We start from the raw sequence: 19,859 nt of genomic DNA, 5'->3' as shown, positions 1-19,859 counted from the left end.
TAGAGGAAATCTAGAAGCAAACATTCAGCCATTTCACTGGTTAATGTGTACCTGCTTTGACCTCTGTGCTCTTTACCAGCCAAACTGCAGACTGATTCATTTAGCTTACTGTGGGGGAAGCTACACTGCCCTGCAGAGAGAACAACAATGCCCAGCAGAGGACATCAGCTACATCTCCTCTGCAAGTCCCACAGGAAATACCGCTTCTCTGTAAATGACTGTTTTTCATGATATTATATTCCAGTGTAAAAAAAAAACTTAATATACCAATACTGACAAACCAAATACTGTCTCTTTACAGCTACATAAAGCTTGGCGATGACAGAGCCCATTAAGAGTCCTCTGTGGGACAAAAGAGAGCACTGTTAGCATTCATGGTACTGTAAAGATCAAAGCCTTCACATAAGTCAATGCATATGATAGTAAATCACTTCTTTCCAGATGACATTCTCCAGCTGATGCTATCATCAAAACAAGGTGCTGCCATGTTTAACAAGAACCTTTCCTGAACACTTCACTTGACAGACCAATTGATACATTGCTGTTTTTCAAGCTGCTACATACCAGAGCAAAGCAAAAAGAATCATTGCGTAACACAACACAGAAAGATTAAAGTGATTTCGACCGTACTGTAATTCAGTGGAACAAGAATCCTCTGGTTTAGATCATCGTCTTTGGTTTAGATCAATGGGAGCCTAATGTAGCCGTCTGGGGAAAGCAGCATTTATACGATTACATTGTGTCCTGGGTCTCTGAGGAGGCTTGTACCTGGAGTGTCGTAAGCTGTCCTTTTTGTTTTTAGCGTTGCAGAGCGTGCACTCGCAGCCCACAGCGTGAGGCCGCGGGAGCGAGATGTCTTGTTTCAGCAGCATAGTCAAGATCTCGTAGTTGTTCCTGTGGGCTGCCAGGATGACTGGAGCCACGTCCATGGTGGTGGAATACTCTGGGTTCTGAATCCGCTGCATCAGTTTCTACAGAAATATATGGATAAAAAAAACAAGAATACTGAACAGATATGATAAGAAAAGATCAATTCATATCCGCCTGGCATTTGCTTCTACAGAGTTTGTCTTGAGAAAGGATTTATAGACAGTAATGAGAGGAGACTAACAGCAATGGAGGGCTTGGAGGATCGCCTCGGCCTGTGGTTGAGGAGGATGTCCACAGCTCCCACCACCTCAGAGTCTATGGCCACCAACAAGGCATCTGTCGCCTACACAGAAAAAAAGGTGTCATCTTTCAATCGATCAGATATCAGATTACATGCCAAAACAAAAAAACAGCAACAGTAAACTTGGGCCTTGTGCATACATTGTTTTCTCCAGTGTGTGTGTGTGCGTGTGTGTGTACCTGGCAGCCATGTTCAAGAAGAAGCTGCAGGATGTCTAGATTCTCGTTCTCGATGGTGATGGTGACGGCATCCCGGCCCAGCACATCTACGCAGTTGAGGTTGAGCTCGCCGTGTCGGTTCTCCTCGAGCAGTTTCTTCACCATGTAGTAGTCACCTGAGAAGCACGCCGAAGACAAAGCAGCATGAAGAGAATGCACTTTAGTCTACAAAATCTGCGGAAGGCACCACACAGACAGGCACGGCTTCAGTCATGAAGCAAGCACTCTGGCAGAGCAGGCTCAGCTTCAGCAGTAACCTTATGTATAACAATAACATCTCCCTCAAAGGACACTTTCTGTTGCTGAGCCATGTTTAGAGAGACTTTATATGGTCACAGTGGCAGTGGCAGCCTATACACCTAACCCTGCCTGTACAATGTTCTCAACTTATCAATAAAATATTCTCCTTCCATCTGACAACATGAGAATGCCCTTCGCTATTTTACGCTTGTACATCCTGCATCTTGAGTAGTTTGACTTTGAGTTTATTTTTCAGTAACTGGAGCTTGTTCAAAAGTGAGCAGATCAGGGAGAGAAACTTTCAGAAGAGCAGACATGCAGCTAAATATATCTTAACCCCTGTGGGCACACTTCCACAGTGGCCAACATGTAGGCAGCTGTGAGAGGTATTCACTGTAAAAAAAAAAAAAAAAAATGCTGCGTGCTGCAATGACCCTGCTGAAAATCTATCAAGCTGTTAGTCATGGTGTATTTTGCCTGCCAACTCATTTCACATATTATGCTTCACTAATATTATCTAATGAATATTGTGAGCATGTCACTTAATTACCACATTAACATGTGATAATTAACACATCATATTGAGTATAAAAACAATGTGGGATTGGGATTACATTGTTGGAAACAAGAAATGACAACAAACCTTTCTCGCATGCCAGCAAGAAGAGCTTCTCATCCAGCGTTGTTTCCTCCTTCACCTCTCTCACGTCTTTCAAGGCCAGAAATTTATCCGGAGAGGAAACGTCCGTGCCCTGGTACAGAGCTGCCATTACGACGGAGAGCGAGTACGGCCAAACACTGATGTGCATCCCACTAGAAACCAGCGACCATTACACAAGAAAGCCTGTCATATGGGCTGACATGAGAGCAGTCCTTTTGTTTTTGCCTGTCGCAGCGCAGCAAAAGCTTTAACGCGTCGTCATGGGGCTCAACCAATTTCATCAAGTGTTGTTATTGCCGTCGCATCTCTGCTGCTCCGTTTACGCGCTTCTGGCGGTTTAAAATGTTACCTCCTTTAGTCTTTTTGACTTCAAACTTCGGGTTTATCTATGCAAGTGGCCACTGCAGTCAAGACAAAACGACACAGTCATCTCCCTCGCTGTGTTTACATGCACCATCTTCTCGCATCGCAGAGTCCTGAGGATCTTTTTGGTGCTGATGCTGCTGACGAGGCTGCTACTGCGCATGTTTCCCCCTCCACCTGCTCGTTCATTTCGCAGGCGCAAAGCTGATTTACTTCAGAGTTACGTAACAAGGGCACTTGAGTGCAGCTTTGTTCTGACTATCAGTGTGTGAGATACGGTGGTCGAACAGCCCAACATACGGGATCCATATACTTGCAAGTTAAACAGTACAGATTGCATTTATTAGACATTTGGATGTGTTATGTGCTAAAAACATTGATTAATTGTATTTTTTTTTTGCAGATATTCTTGGGTATTTGGAATATATACATATATGGCTCAAGGCATATGATCATCCAATGTGAAAAAAGATGATACCACACATGGTCTGTGCAGGATTGTGTGTACTTCTGTTAGAGGACATATCACCTGCAGTAATGTGAACATGTCCTTAAAATTGATGTGTTCGCACATGAACGGATGGAATTTACTGCATATGGATAATGGAAAGCGAGGGAGACAGATATATAGGTCTGTATATAATCTGAGATACACACAGCCGTCCTCCTGGCTCTGATGATCATATCCATGCTCATTAGTCTGTAACACTTATCACAGACCAGATCTATTCTATCTATTGTTTAATGACATAGGAATAGGTCAAATCATCATAAGGCAATTTAACAATATTTTACATTTGAGTAAAAGTTTTCATCCCAGTAACGAAGGTTATAAAAAAATTGAATTGAATAAAGTTGTTTAATATGGACTCAAAAATGTTTCTTAAATCGTTAAAACTAATCAATAAAACATATCAGCTGACTGAAATAGACCTTTTACACAGAAGACAATTTGATTTGTCATCGTAAAAGCACAGGTATTACTATTCTTTCACGCTTTTAAGATAAGTCATGGAGATATAGGGGGTAGGTGGCTGCGGGAGTGTTCATATTGTGAAGATGTCCTAAGAAATGTCTTGTAACATCAATATTATTTAAAAGAATTGACACAAATATGACTAAAAAAACAAAACAATTGTTCCGTTTTATTCAAGTGTCCCAATAAGATGTGACATGTCCAAATGTTTCTGTGGAAAAAGATGAAGAATTGTTTGAATTTATTGGGGAATGGGAATAAAAATAAATATTTCTTTATAACATATAATTCAAAACGTAATTAAATCTGAGTTGAAGCAAATCAGTAGGATTTATATATATATATAATTTTGCCGTGTGATAGAAATAATACGCATTTACAATATTCTGTGCGATAATATTTGCATTATTTACTCACTCTGATGCTCTCTTGGGTATAACTGGTGCCCTCTTACTATTCATGTCTTCTCATCCATCTGAAAAAGCCCACACAGAATATTAAAAAAATAGTCAAACCATGCCCTCAGTAATTCAAATTCATAGAGGTGCTGTTAAATGAAATGAGCATTTCTTTAAAAACTCCTCACCATCCACTCTATTTCCAAGCAATTAAATGTGCAAGTAGTAAAAGAGGTAGCTGCATTTCATTATACAAAAACACAGCATCCCACAACGGCCCTTAGTTAATAGACTAAACTAAATTAGAATGGAAAAATATTTAATTATGCACAATGTAGCTGAGAAACATATTGTTATTTGGTGCTAGATACACGAATAACACTGCGTTACATTATCAGATTTGAGTAGTATTCCCAAACTGAAGACGACAGTGGCAGGAAGATTTCTAAAATGTGACAGATTTAAATTCTAAATGATTAACAGCTTTTCTTCAACTCAAAGCTTATATAGAAATGTACTATTAAAATGACATTTGTGAGTATTTATTTTTAATTAACTCGGGAAAGCTGACTAGAAACTGAAATATAATATTCTCTCTAAGTGCTTTAATTTGATTTCTTCCCTCTGCCTATTCAACATTGTTGACAGTTGTTCAATAGGCTTAAATGTTGATATAATTGACATATATTTCGTATTTGGCAATGTAAAAGATATGCTAATATGTCAATCATTTTGAGGGCTAAAGAGAGAAACGTCTGTTTCTTTGTCTTGATTGGAAACATTGTGCTCCAGCAGAGGGCAGTCTGCACAAAGGTTTTGTAGTCTTTTGGATGGAGTACTACAACACCAGTACATATGGGACAGAAAGATCACCATTAAGCATTAAGAGTAATTACTCAGTGCGTGGTCCAATAATCCAACGTATATCTAAACCCTCAAAAGCACGTACAGCACACACAACCAGCTTTACTTGATCTGTAGCAGATGTTCTTAGAAAAACAACAAAGCTATACTGTTGTAATGAATGTATGCCCATGTACAAACAGAACTGTTTTAGCTAAATAGTAAAGGATGTTATGGATATATAAAATAAGTACAATAAAGTCACAATAGAATCACAGAACATGACCATACAGTCCCCGAGTCCCAATCTGGATATTACAGGCCTATAGATTTCTCATCAGGGGTCAAAGGGCCCAACCCCTCTCACTCTGTCTTTTGTGCCATTCAATTGTGCCGGACTGTAATCCCAAACTGGCAAACCTCTTAGGAAAGATGATTTTTCAATCTGCAGAGCATGTGGTTTCCTCTGTTCAAACACATGGCCTTGTGGCTTCCTGTCAGTTCCTGGGAAACGGGGCTGTCAGATGTCACACTTCAGCTGATGCCACTGGAGAGGGGTGTCAGTCACTGTTGCCGGCTGATTCCAAAGAAAACACCACAGAAATATTCCTACTGTTTGACATCATTTCCGAATTATTTATTTGAACCTTTCACCTCAAACGATATCCCTGTTGTACTTTAACAGGAACATAATTTTGCTGCGACGTGTGTACGGTATACTTTTAATAAATAGGCTTATAGGATTGTTCCTTTAGGGTATGGAGCGGACTTTTTTCTTGTAGATCTGGGCTACCCTCTTGAGGCTGATGTAGGAGGAAAAACAATTACATTTAATTTGAAATATTGATTATTCTCTGCACTCACTCATGCACTATAAAGAGCACAATAGGCATGTAAGGACAGGGCGTTTAATATAACTTAAAAATAGATTTAAACAAAGACAGTGTTTAAGACAATGGAGATGGGTTGTGATGAAGAAACCCTGTACACTTACACCTGGAGGATTAAGCAGCTGCAAAACAGAAGGGTGGAGCATGGTTACAAGGATGCAAACAGTGATGCAGGCCTCTCTGAAACATAACAACAGCATCACTTCCCACAGTCTACCATTGCAGCGATCTGTGGGAGCCAGAATCGAGCCCTGCAGCGAGATAGACGTGCAGCACGACCAATGGCGCAGCTCGCTGACTCGTGACGCCGACCACGATGGCCAATAGAGTCCCACTTTGGGCGGGACTTTCTCCTTGTATTCTGATTGAATAGGTCCAGTTTGTATTAGTTGGAAGAGCAGGGGAGCAGGAAGAACGAGGGAACTCTTTCACCCAGTGCTGTGACTGTGGATACCGGCCGTTCACTGCTCCATTAAGGCAGATGCGGAGTGATCTGAGCTGGAGCAGGGCGCGCCAAATCGTGATTGTCTTATTGTCTGCGATGCCTGAATCTTCACAGGCTGCATTTACAAGGATGCATCAGATGATAAGTGCGCAAGGATGCCTCCGTTGAACATGGACAAACAGGGCGTCTGTTACAATGATGAAGGCTTCTTCCCTTTTGTTTTTTTTGGCCACCCACTGAAACACCGCACCGCTCGCCATGGACAACTTAAACGCTCCTCTCGCCCATTCCTATGAAGAACATTGCGCAGTGCAGTGAAAACGGGGATATCGTGTTGTGGGTTTCGAATTGGCGGTGAGTATAATACCTAACGAGCTGCTATTCATCTGGGTATCAATTCCCAGTATAGGCTGTATACATCCCGCAGAGCGTGTTGCTACACAGTCAATGTAAGGAGCCTTGTCCAGTGGTGAGAGCCACTCTCCGAGGATACAGATGAGAGGCAAACAATATCATCCACCACTGAAGTTGACAGCGCCTTGGGAGAAGGATGCTGGCTTTGGGAGGAAGCTTAAAACCTACAGGAATCATACCAAGATAATAGCACAACCTGGGATCGTGATGAAAGTCCTCCGCAGGAAGAGGATTGTGTTATTTATGGCCTACTTCTTACTGCTGGTCCTCACTATGCTTAACTTGGCTAATTATAAATGGACTAAAGAGCCTCAGCAGTGCAATCATCAGATGAGGAGCACCACTTATCAGGGCAGATCTGATATTCGTTTCCTGTACAGGCCCTCTCTGGCCAAAAAGAGGCAGCTCATCTATGTGCTGACCACCTGGAGGTCAGGCTCGTCCTTTTTTGGGGAGCTTTTTAACCAAAACCCTGAAGTGTTCTTCTTGTACGAGCCCATGTGGCACATCTGGCAGAAACTGTACCCGGGTGATGCAGTGTCTTTACAAGGAGCAGCCAGGGACATGCTTAGCTCCTTGTACCGCTGTGATCTGTCTGTTTTCCAACTTTACAACAGCCCCGGAGGCAAGAATTTTACCTCCCTGGGACTATTTGGGGCCACCCTCAATAAAGTGGTGTGCTCCTATCCCCTCTGCTCAGCCTACAGGAAAGAGGTGGTGGGGATGGTGGATGATAAGGTGTGTAAAAAGTGCCCCCCTCAAAGCCTTAGACTGTTGGAGGAGGAGTGCCTCAAATATAACACCATAGTCATTAAAGGGGTACGCATTTTGGACGTTAACGTGTTGGCCCCGCTCATGGAGGATCCATCCTTGGATTTGAAGGTGATACATCTAGTCAGAGACCCTCGGGCAGTGGCCAATTCCAGGATCAAGTCCAGACACGGCCTGATAAGGGAGAATTTACAGGTGGTCCGCAGCAGGGATCCTAAACTTCGCCGGATACCTTTTGTGGATCCTGGTCACAAAGCCAACAAGAAGGATGGCGCAGACTACCACTCCATAGGAGCCATGGAGGTGATCTGTGACCGCACCTCCAGGACTTTGAGGACTGCCTTAAACCCACCCAGCTGGCTGAAGGGGAAATACATGGCCGTGCGTTACGAGGACCTGGTTGAGAACCCAGTTAAGACCTTGCGGAACATCTACCGCTTTGCCAACCTCACCAGCAACCATGACATCGAGTCCTTTGCGCTGAACATGACCAGCGGCTCCAGCTCCTCCTCTAAGCCATTCATAGTCTCGTCCAGGAATGCAACACAAGCTGCTAGTGCATGGAGAACAGTTCTCAGCATTCAACAGATTAAACAAGTGGAGGACTATTGCCACCATGACATGTCTGTTCTGGGGTACGAAAGAGTCAGAACAGCTGGGGAGGCCAAGGACTTGAGCAAATCACTACTGACACACTCCAAACTGTGAAAACCTTCTCGCCACCAAAGACCTTTTTAATTTAATGTTCATTTTTGCATCGAGTGCCGTTTCCTCTTATTGTGGAATTAAAGCTTTACTTTAAATCTGTGTTGGAGGAGCTCCACTGGCCACATTTGGAATGTATCATGTTTCTCTCAGTTGAATTGCAGTGGTATTTGAAGGGACCACTTCTTTTATACCGGAATATTGGATGTGTTTGGCAATGCAAGGCCTACGAACAATGGCTTAATTAGTGAAGCTGCAACAATGAAAAAAACAACAACTGTATACTTCATGTATCTTGTTATGATGACATTTCAAAGTGGATATTTTGGGGTTATTTTTGAATGTTCCAAACCTTACAAAAAAAAATCTGTTTTTTCAGTCTCCATACTGTCTGTAAAAGTGAAAATAGTTGAAAGAAAAAGAACAAAAAAACAAAACAAAGAACTGATTTTAAAAGAAGAAAAAAAGCCAATGTTTTTTTTTTTTTGTAAGATCTGGTTGAAGTCAGAGACAATCATAAATTGGTTTGTTGATGTGCCATAGGTAGAGGTGTGATGACTTGGCTACATCAGTGCTATTTCTTAAAAAACAACAACGATGTTTTGATTTTTTTGTCACCAAATCCTCATAGGATGATATCAGGCACTGTGGACGTTGTCATGGCTCTGGAGCTGGAAAGTCTCCCTGTGTCAGTGTAAGCAGTCTGTTCTACCATTTCAAATGTTTACAATTGCTTGCTCTTATACAAACACATGATCTGGGAATATTGCATTGAGTAAAGTCACAGTGAACGAGACAGTTTACGCATCTGTGTTGTACAACTCATGATCAAAAACATTCTACACCAGTGGTTTCTCAAAGACTGCTGCATAAGACAAGGTTAAAATACAAATAAAAAATGTAATCCAACACGGTGAGCCACTGGATTGAATCAATATTGTAATAACAACATATAGGTTTTGTAATCATTTTCTCTCTTCATATTTATGAGATGTTACTTCAGTGCATCATGCACCACTGTGCCTTCCCTCCGCAGCGGAGAACCAGCTTTCCTGTAAACAAAGCTTCTCTTTACATTCAGCATTTCTCACCGCACACTTGTGTATCCTTGAGGTCTAAAGTGACGTGTTGAATTAATTTCCTTCCTCATAAACTATTGCGAAGCGATTCCTTCTTCAGTCTGACGCCTGCATGGTTCACGTCGATGTTTACCTCGTGGTCTTCTTCGTCTTTGCATTTAAGCCTTTTCTTGGTGATTTACTGGAGCTTGTAGTTCAGTAGAAATGTGCTTCCAATCATTCGTATGCATGTGTGTCCTCGGGCAGGAGAAGCCTGTAAACATTAATCTATAATATGTTACTAGTGGTCAAAAACTCCATAGGGTGCCTTTAAAGTATTTGTCGTAAAAGTCTTATAATCAGAAATACTGTATTTGTTATTTGGTAGAAGTAATAATTAAATTCAACTTTACCTTAAAAACCTTAAAGATCTCAATGAAATGGCTCAAAAAGGGAAATACACTCAAATGAAATGACTTGGATACAAAACTAAAAGTATAAAAATGAAAGCGTCACTTCACGTAGTAACATTTGGTTCGTAGTGTTGTGCCCAAACATTACACTTGGAAAAGCTCAACAAGCACGGGATCATCGTGAGCCCTTTGTTGTGAGTTTCTTCCTCGTGCACAGAGAAAGATGTAACTGATGGGCTTATCATTGTAAAAGAAGTTTCTCTGTGCACCAGAAGTAATTGTCATATGTGGAAAGAGCCAGTGAGTTGTTTATGTTTTGATAGTTTGAGCATCACCACCCACGTTATCGTGCATTGGTCGGGGATGACCTTTTGTACAGGTGTCGAATCCAAATGTTAGCAAATCACGCGAGTTGTACTCGGAATTAGACAAAGAAAACATTGGGGGAACTGCTCCTTTTAATGGATGGAGCTAAAGGTTGAGCGGTCTCCTTCAGAGGACCCATGATGCTATGTCGCTATCATTAAGTCGGTTTTGCTCAGAACGAAACACTAAATTCAAACAGCGAAGACAAAGGAGAATGCGTTGTATGTTTGAGAGGACTGTAACGGAGGAGCATTCCATTGGTGCACCCATGCATTCACAACATAACATGGAAAGCCCTCTCTATTAATATGAGAGAAACAGTCTGCATATCCTCAGAGTCCTTCACAGATTTGATTTGTGCTGCACACAACACGCTGCTTTGCACGGGGAGAGATTTATAATAATGCACTCAGAAAGCAGCAAAGTGCAATCTATAAAGAAGTCGGAGGAAACCTCACATGTTAATAGTCTCTTTGCCAAATGCTGTTAATATACTTAAGCATTTGGACGTTTTCTAGCCCACCGCAGAATGATAAGCGAGGGGTAATAAATTCAGCCGAATACATTTTGAATCAGTTAAAAGGATTGTCGCAGAAAACAGTGCAATAAAAGTTTAATAAGGGGTTGGGGAGGAGCAGAGCAAAGTTGGCACGGAAATACCATTTCAGCTGATTAAGGGAAATACTGTAGCTTTCAATCACAGTATATACCCGTGAGCTATTCTCCCACAAGCTTGAAACAAAGACCTCATGTAGCTGAATAGCATGAAGCTGCTCCTCTGGCAATTAATGTGTTACTTGGCATGTATTTTCACCAGATTGGTTGCAGTATAATTTTGCTTGCTGTGTGACAAGTACACTGAGAACACATCAGGCACTTAAAAGTGGAACAATCATTCTATTTTAGCTATTAAGTTCCTTGAAACTGGAGTGAAACAAAAGCTACCAGCAGAGCAGCAGAAAGAGCAATGGCCTTGGTAATTTCTCCCTCTGCGAGTGTGTCTTTGCATGCGTGTCAGAACAAGGGGAGTGCGTGACCTTTCGGGAGCAGCTGACTCCCGCTCGGCTCCTCTCGGCTGCCCTGACCAGTGACCCCACTCACTGTCGGAGGCAGGGCCTTATCCTCAGGGCGGCAGGGTCTGATAAGCTCAGATTGGAGGTGACTCCTGGAGCTTCAGGCCTCCCTGGTGGGAGCAGGAGCAGGAGCAGTGCCAAGTCCCAGGTCTCCCTCCAGCAGGTCTTCCTGGTGCGCAGATCCAGAGTCGCCTCCTACAGATCCAAGCCGGTCCTCCGTTTTCTCCAAATCGAAGGCGGAGTCATCTGGTTCAGTCTCACACAGCTGCTCATCGTCCTGAATGGTAAGTAGCCAATCATTAATAATAACTTTTCCTTTTTTTTCTGTTCTATGTCGTATCTGGAAACAGAAAGGAAGTCTTACCTCCTGGACACGGGGGCTGCTGAAGAGTCTGGCAAATAGCCCACACCACTGTGGCAGTGAGTCGGCGAGGGGAGGGCCACAATGTGTCAACACGGGTTTTAGAAATCTGTGAAGTTGTTAAGGTTTGTTTTGGTAAGCGTCAATGACAGTAAACAGGAGAGAGACATTGTTTGTTTTCAGAAGATCAATGTGTGACATATTAGTTGTATTTCCGTAGCTAAGTATGTTAATTATGGATTTTGGGTGTGGGTGTTTATTGTTTTTAGATTGGGGAGAGCAAGTCCAGACAGCAACTACGTTAGAAAGAATCAGAAAGTGAGTCATTCTTTTCTGCTGGGTAGATGTCTAAAGAAATAAAAACACCACGATAACTTTCCAGGAGGGCTTGATTGAGACTTGATTGAGACCTGAAGCAGGAAGTGGCACATGTACTTCCTGCAGGTGTAAGTGTTGATATAAAGCAACACAGGCAAGCACATTTCTGAGTTGTGTGTTGAAAGGGTTATTTTCAGAAGTTATGGTGAAGTCCTGAAGGTGCTGGCGGCCGTGATTGGAAGGTGGTCACTTGATAACAACAGTGACATATCACACACCCTCATACAGTAGCTTGGTGACGGCCGCTCTTGATTCTGTATTCTCTCCATTACTGACCCTTAAAAATGACAGCACACAAACTAGCTTCTGATAATGATTGCCTTTCTGCAGGTGTTCTGTGCCTTGGAAAAACACAAAACAATATTTCACCGATGCTATAATTTGTGTACAAGAGCTTTGTACCTCAGAGCCTATAATAAATAATGCGGGACTTAGATGTGACACAAAAGTACTAAATCCCCTAGCATACGCACAAAACAATAAGAGCAGAGGAAAATGATCTAATATGTTATTTGATGTCAAGTTTTACATTCTGGTGCTGTTATCTGCAATATGCAAGAGGTGTGAATTATGGGCAGCTAACAGGATTTATTTATAAATGTCTCAATTGAGAGATAGAGAAAGAGAGGACGAGGGATGAAGGATGGAGAGGTAGAAGAGGGGAAATTAATGACTTCCTGGGGACCTGCAGGAGTGAGTTGTCTTTTTGTTGGTGTGGTGTCCTCCTGTTTCACGCTGGCATAACTAGACAGCGATGGTAATTATAACTGCTAGAGCTGCTTTCTGCTCCACAATGGTGTCAGGTTGTGTGTGTGTGTGTGTGTGTGTGTGTGTGTGTGTGTGTGTGTGTGTGTGTGTGTGTGTGTGTGTGTGAAAAGGTGCTGAGTAGTTGTGTGGGGGTAGAAGCCCAACTGCTGCCTCAGCCATCATCATTCCCTGCCTACAATTCACACATCACCTTTACCTGACCTCTCATCAGTGGAGGAAAGTAACTGAGGACCTACTGTTTATATACTATTTATATATATATATATATTATAATATTAATATATATATATATATATATATATAATATCATATAGATATATTTTTATATATATATATATTTATATATATATATATATAAAAAAAATAAATATATATATATATATTATATTTTTCTCTATCTCTCGCTAATCTTTATATATTTCTCTCTCTTCATCCTCTCTTTCTCTCTCTCTCTATATGACTCTCTACTCTATTATCTATATATTATTAATAATATTATCTATCTCTAATCTATATTCTTTCTCTCTCTCTCTTTATATAGATATATAGATATGAGAAGAGAGAGAAGAGATGCGGTAAGAGAAGAAAGACATAATGTAAGTACCAGTAAAGAGACAAAACAACAACAAAGATTGACTGTATAATAAATGGATAAAAGATAAATAGAAGGATACAAATGTTCTTTTACCAATTCTTTTTTAAAACATGGAGAATGTGATTATTTCTAATCTAAGAATATGATTCTTCTGCGAACATATCCCTATATTTATGGATGTAACTGGTTGTGATCTCTTTACAGTACTTTATACTTCTACTGTACTACAACAATAAACTGCATATAAAGCCTCTGAAAGGGCCATAATGAATGATTCCTTCTACATGTCTCTCACACACAGGACACAATGTCAGCAGCACATATAATGTACAATTGGTGCCACGTCCCCCTAACTCAGGGGTCGGGAACCTTTTTGGCTGGGAGAGCCATAAAAGCCGAATATTGTTTTATGTATTTCCTTGAGAGCCATATATTTATTACATTTGAATGCAACTTTATGCGTGCATTTCTTAAAAATAACACGTCTCCGAGTACTAATAGCGGTATCAGTGTTTCATTGAACAGGTGCTCTTTTATTAAATAAACTAAACGCTTACGTTATTTATCTAATGTATGTGCACGTTTCAGTGTTTACTGCACGGGTGTCAAACTGATGCAGCAAGGAAACCTTGGTCGCTACGTGTTTCCAAACACTGACAAACCATCTCCACCGCTGTGTTCCCGACTGCATTCTGCTGATCAACTGAGAGCATTTGCTGCTCAAAAATTGAAATTGAACTGCTCAGCAATCCGTTTGCAGTTGACTTAAATATGTTATCTACCTTTTTGCACTTTATCCAATATGTGTATCCTGTTCAATAAATGTGGACCGTGTTTGGCCCTCTCTGTGATTGAGTTTGACACCTCCGGTCTACTGCTTGCTCTGTGCAGTTTCTCCTCTGCTCGGTTTTTTCGAAGGGCGGGGCTCCGTCCCCTACACACACACACACACACACACGTGCGAACACACCTACAGCCAGAGACAGAGCGGAGGAAAGGAGAGGGGAGAACTAAAAACAAATCTGCTACTAAATGTTTTACTTTAAAATGACACAATATAATTATTTATTACTTGTTAATCATGTTAAATGTCAGCTCAAAATTGTCTGCGAGCCATATTGCGTTATCGAAAGGTTCCCGACCCCTGCCCTAACTCTTACCGTCTTGTATAGTATCGGTTATGCTTTGCTACTGTGGTATATTATATACTACCATAAATATAGGCAACACAGAGAGATTTAACTCCCAAGTCACGCCTCAGACTCATCAAGAGACCAATACAAGTGTATAATGCAGCCACCCGGGTCTCTTAAACACGGGTGGCCTCTGGGAAGCCAGAGTCAAAACAAAAACAGCGTTTGCCAGCCTTGAAACCACAGACTGCAAACCACTTCAGCAGAAAGATCAAACAGGCTTTGATGTCCTCTAAAATTACTGCTTAAGAGTAAAATGTTTGTCCTAATGAGCCTTAAAGCCGGGCAGACAGGGAAACGGTTAAGGAAGCAGCAGTATGCCTTTAGGGTGAGACCCGCAAGCCAAGTTGAAGCTCAATTACCTGTCGGCGGGATCCGTGCTGAGGCTCCTCTCACCTGGTCCACATCAAAGCATCTCTATAATACCTTTTTTTCTCTCTCCATCAATACAAAACCATGGCCAAGACTGAGCCTTTCATCCTGCTCTCTGCTTCTCTCACCCCCCCCCCTCTCTATTGCTCACACACATTTACATGCAGATTGAAAAATACTCCACCACACACACACACATTCTGTCAAATGTGCAAATCAAGCCACTATGTAGTCTTTTAACTAAAGCCAAAGGGGGGGGGGGGGGGGGGGGGGGGGGTTGGTGAAGTTACTATGGCAATGTTGTGTAGCAATGATATAATAGTGACATAAGTTGAATGTTTGCATGCAGTGTGTCGTATTACGTGTACAGTTATCAATTTGTTTTTGGCCACTAGAGAGCTGGTGCTGTCTGTACACTTTGTTTTTAAGGATTAAACAAACAAAATGTAACATATTACCCCCCGCCCCCTGTACAGATTCAGCCTAACTGTCTCCCCTTGTTCATCCTTTACGCTATAATAAGCAATGGTAAACTTTTGGCTGAGGTCTTATCCTTCCATACACAAGAGTATCGGTATCCGTCTTCTCATCTGACTCTTAGTAAAGCGACTGAGGACATTTTCCAAATGCCAAGAATCTGCTTCTCACATCTTACTTGCTTGCTTTTTTTTTTTACAAACCTGTCTAGACTGTTGGTCAGAGAGTATGGTCAGAACGTGTGTATGACTGCAGGGACGTGGAGACGTGTGAGAACACAAAGGAACAATAAGGAGGCACTTTTCAAGGAATATTTGTTATGTTAGATATTAGAGTAAAGCAACAATATATACAAATATCATTTTAAATACAGAATTACTTGAAGGTGATATTCACCAGTGTTCCCAGTGGGGCCAAAGAATAACACCTATACTCTAAATGATTGCTCTGGCAGACCCGCATTTCATTGTTTTGCCGTGGAGATAGAGTCCATAAAGCAAAATGATGCACCGGGCCGGGTCATGAGGCCATTAAGTGGTAATTGTTTTCTGTTCTATGTCGTATCTGGAACAGAAGGAAGGTCTTACTCCTGGAACGGGGCTGCTGAAGAGTCGGCAAATAGCCCACACCACTGTGGCGGAGTCGGCGAGGGAGGGCCACAATGTGGTCAACACGTGTTTAGAAATCGTGAGTTGTTAAGGTTTGTTTGGTAGCGCAATGACAGTAAACAGGAGAGGCGAGTAGACATTGTTTGTTTTCAGAGATCCATGTGACATATAGTGTATTCCGTAGCTAAGTATGTTTAATTATGGATTTTGGGTGTGGGTGTTTATTGTTTTTAGATTGGGGAGAGCAAGTCCAGACAGCAACTACGTTAGAAAGAATCAGAAAGTGAGTCATTCTTTTCTGCTGGGTAGATGTCTAAAGAAATAAAAACACCACGATAACTTTCCAGGAGGGCTTGATTGAGACTTGATTGAGACCTGAAGCAGGAAGTGGCACATGTACTTCCTGCAGGTGTAAGTGTTGATATAAAGCAACACAGGCAAGCACATTTCTGAGTTGTGTGTTGAAAGGGTTATTTTCAGAAGTTATGGTGAAGTCCTGAAGGTGCTGGCGGCCGTGATTGGAAGGTGGTCACTTGATAACAACAGTGACATATCACACACCCTCATACAGTAGCTTGGTGACGGCCGCTCTTGATTCTGTATTCTCTCCATTACTGACCCTTAAAAATGACAGCACACAAACTAGCTTCTGATAATGATTGCCTTTCTGCAGGTGTTCTGTGCCTTGGAAAAAACACAAAACAATATTTCACCGATGCTATAATTTGTGTACAAGAGCTTTGTACCTCAGAGCCTATAATAAATAATGCGGGACTTAGATGTGACACAAAAGTACTAAATCCCCTAGCATACGCACAAAACAATAAGAGCAGAGGAAAATGATCTAATATGTTATTTGATGTCAAGTTTTACATTCTGGTGCTGTTATCTGCAATATGCAAGAGGTGTGAATTATGGGCAGCTAACAGGATTTATTTATAAATGTCTCAATTGAGAGATAGAGAAAGAGAGGACGAGGGATGAAGGATGGAGAGGTAGAAGAGGGGAAATTAATGACTTCCTGGGGACCTGCAGGAGTGAGTTGTCTTTTTGTTGGTGTGGTGTCCTCCTGTTTCACGCTGGCATAACTAGACAGCGATGGTAATTATAACTGCTAGAGCTACTTTCTGCTCCACAATGGTGTCAGGTTGTGTGTGTGTGTGTGTGTGTGTGTGTGTGTGTGTGTGTGTGTGTGTGTGTGTGTGTGTGTGTGTGAAAAGGTGCTGAGTAGTTGTGTGGGGGTAGAAGCCCAACTGCTGCCTCAGCCATCATCATTCCCTGCCTACAATTCACACTCACCTTTACCTGAACTTATCAGTGGAGGAAAGTAACTGAGAGGACCTACTGTTTATATATATTTATTAGATAGATAGATATATAGATAGATAGAGATATACGAGCGAGAGAGAGAGAGATGAGATAGAGGGGGATTGAGAGATAGAGAGAAAAAAAAGTAAAGAGAAGAGGGAGGATAGAGATAGGGGGAAGAGAGAGATTAGAGTATTGAGATTGATAATTTATTTATGTATAGAGAGTTAGAGAGATATAAGATATAATATATATATTATATATTATTTAGGATCTATATTATAATTCTTACATATATTTATATATATCTAACTATATACTATAATTTATATATAATATATATAGAGAGAGAGAGAGCAGATGCGGGTAGAGAAGAAAGACATAATGAAGTACCATAAGAGACAAACACAACAAAGATTGACTGTATAATAAATGGATAAAAGATAAATAGAAGGATACAAATGTCTTTTTACCAATTCTTTTTTTAAAACATGGAGAATGTGATTATTTCTAATCTAAGAATATGATTCTTCTGCGAACATATCCCTATATTTATGGATGTACTGGTTGTGATCTCTTACAGTACTTTATACTTCTACTTGTACTACAACAATAAACTGCATATAAAGCCTCTGAAAGGGCCATAATGAATGATTCCTTCTACATGTCTCTCACACACAGGACACAATGTCAGCAGCACATATAATGTACAATTGGTGCCACGTCCCCCTAACTCAGGGGTCGGGAACCTTTTTGGCTGGGAGAGCCATAAAAGCCGAATATTGTTTTATGTATTTCCTTGAGAGCCATATATTTATTACATTTGAATGCAACTTTATGCGTGCATTTCTTAAAAATAACACGTCTCCGAGTACTAATAGCGGTATCAGTGTTTCATTGAACAGGTGCTCTTTTATTAAATAAACTAAACGCTTACGTTATTTATCTAATGTATGTGCACGTTTCAGTGTTTACTGCACGGGTGTCAAACTGATGCAGCAAGGAAACCTTGGTCGCTACGTGTTTCCAAACACTGACAAACCATCTCCACCGCTGTGTTCCCGACTGCATTCTGCTGATCAACTGAGAGCATTTGCTGCTCAAAAATTGAAATTGAACTGCTCAGCAATCCGTTTGCAGTTGACTTAAATATGTTATCTACCTTTTTGCACTTTATCCAATATGTGTATCCTGTTCAATAAATGTGGACCGTGTTTGGCCCTCTCTGTGATTGAGTTTGACACCTCCGGTCTACTGCTTGCTCTGTGCAGTTTCTCCTCTGCTCGGTTTTTTCGAAGGGCGGGGCTCCGTCCCCTACACACACACACACACACACACGTGCGAACACACCTACAGCCAGAGACAGAGCGGAGGAAAGGAGAGGGGAGAACTAAAAACAAATCTGCTACTAAATGTTTTACTTTAAAATGACACAATATAATTATTTATTACTTGTTAATCATGTTAAATGTCAGCTCAAAATTGTCTGCGAGCCATATTGCGTTATCGAAAGGTTCCCGACCCCTGCCCTAACTCTTACCGTCTTGTATAGTATCGGTTATGCTTTGCTACTGTGGTATATTATATACTACCATAAATATAGGCAACACAGAGAGATTTAACTCCCAAGTCACGCCTCAGACTCATCAAGAGACCAATACAAGTGTATAATGCAGCCACCCGGGTCTCTTAAACACGGGTGGCCTCTGGGAAGCCAGAGTCAAAACAAAAACAGCGTTTGCCAGCCTTGAAACCACAGACTGCAAACCACTTCAGCAGAAAGATCAAACAGGCTTTGATGTCCTCTAAAATTACTGCTTAAGAGTAAAATGTTTGTCCTAATGAGCCTTAAAGCCGGGCAGACAGGGAAACGGTTAAGGAAGCAGCAGTATGCCTTTAGGGTGAGACCCGCAAGCCAAGTTGAAGCTCAATTACCTGTCGGCGGGATCCGTGCTGAGGCTCCTCTCACCTGGTCCACATCAAAGCATCTCTATAATACCTTTTTTTCTCTCTCCATCAATACAAAACCATGGCCAAGACTGAGCCTTTCATCCTGCTCTCTGCTTCTCTCACCCCCCCCCCCTCTCTATTGCTCACACACATTTACATGCAGATTGAAAAATACTCCACCACACACACACACATTCTGTCAAATGTGCAAATCAAGCCACTATGTAGTCTTTTAACTAAAGCCAAAGGGGGGGGGGGGGGGGGGGGGGGTTGGTGAAGTTACTATGGCAATGTTGTGTAGCAATGATATAATAGTGACATAAGTTGAATGTTTGCATGCAGTGTGTCGTATTACGTGTACAGTTATCAATTTGTTTTTGGCCACTAGAGAGCTGGTGCTGTCTGTACACTTTGTTTTTAAGGATTAAACAAACAAAATGTAACATATTACCCCCCCCGCCCCCTGTACAGATTCAGCCTAACTGTCTCCCCTTGTTCATCCTTTACGCTATAATAAGCAATGGTAAACTTTTGGCTGAGGTCTTATCCTTCCATACACAAGAGTATCGGTATCCGTCTTCTCATCTGACTCTTAGTAAAGCGACTGAGGACATTTTCCAAATGCCAAGAATCTGCTTCTCACATCTTACTTGCTTGCTTTTTTTTTTTTACAAACCTGTCTAGACTGTTGGTCAGAGAGTATGGTCAGAACGTGTGTATGACTGCAGGGACGTGGAGACGTGTGAGAACACAAAGGAACAATAAGGAGGCACTTTTCAAGGAATATTTGTTATGTTAGATATTAGAGTAAAGCAACAATATATACAAATATCATTTTAAATAC

At 41.4% G+C, this 19,859-nt stretch overlaps 3 protein-coding genes across 4 annotated transcripts in view; 1 reads left to right on the top strand and 2 right to left on the bottom strand.

The window, feature by feature from the left end:
- trpc1 (transient receptor potential cation channel, subfamily C, member 1) overlaps positions 1-2,788 on the bottom strand; it is a 13,492-nt gene extending 10,704 nt beyond the window's left edge. The window contains exons 1-4 of the mRNA XM_029457855.1: positions 2,273-2,788; positions 1,351-1,505; positions 1,112-1,213; positions 769-971 (exon numbers count right to left, since the gene is read on the bottom strand). Of these exons, the coding sequence (XP_029313715.1) occupies positions 769-971; positions 1,112-1,213; positions 1,351-1,505; positions 2,273-2,438 (626 nt within the window). The 5' untranslated portion in view covers positions 2,439-2,788. The remainder of the gene's footprint in view (positions 1-768; positions 972-1,111; positions 1,214-1,350; positions 1,506-2,272) is intronic.
- A 3,352-nt stretch (positions 2,789-6,140) lies between these two features.
- Positions 6,141-9,004, top strand: chst2b (carbohydrate (N-acetylglucosamine-6-O) sulfotransferase 2b). Its single transcript, XM_029458298.1, has one exon. The coding sequence runs from the start codon at positions 6,701-6,703 to the stop codon at positions 8,096-8,098; it is 1,398 nt and encodes a 465-aa protein (XP_029314158.1). The 5' UTR covers positions 6,141-6,700; the 3' UTR covers positions 8,099-9,004.
- Positions 9,005-10,528: 1,524 nt separating this feature from the next.
- Positions 10,529-19,859, bottom strand: part of LOC115025823 (sodium/hydrogen exchanger 9-like) — a 55,118-nt gene continuing 45,787 nt past the window's right edge. Inside the window, exons 15-16 of one of the 2 annotated variants that reach the window (XM_029458296.1) lie at positions 11,370-11,475; positions 10,529-11,282 (exon numbers count right to left, since the gene is read on the bottom strand). In XM_029458296.1, coding sequence (XP_029314156.1) covers positions 11,106-11,282; positions 11,370-11,475 — 283 coding nt within the window. In that variant the 3' untranslated portion in view covers positions 10,529-11,105. The remainder of the gene's footprint in view (positions 11,283-11,369; positions 11,476-19,859) is intronic. The other variant, XR_003834245.1, reaches the window with a different exon arrangement.

The sequence above is a fragment of the Cottoperca gobio genome, chromosome 20 (genome assembly GCF_900634415.1).
Source record: "Cottoperca gobio chromosome 20, fCotGob3.1, whole genome shotgun sequence".
NCBI lineage: Eukaryota > Metazoa > Chordata > Actinopteri > Perciformes > Bovichtidae > Cottoperca > Cottoperca gobio.
The sequence above is the reverse complement of the archived record's forward strand: the minus strand, read 5'-3'. Positions and strand labels throughout refer to the sequence as shown.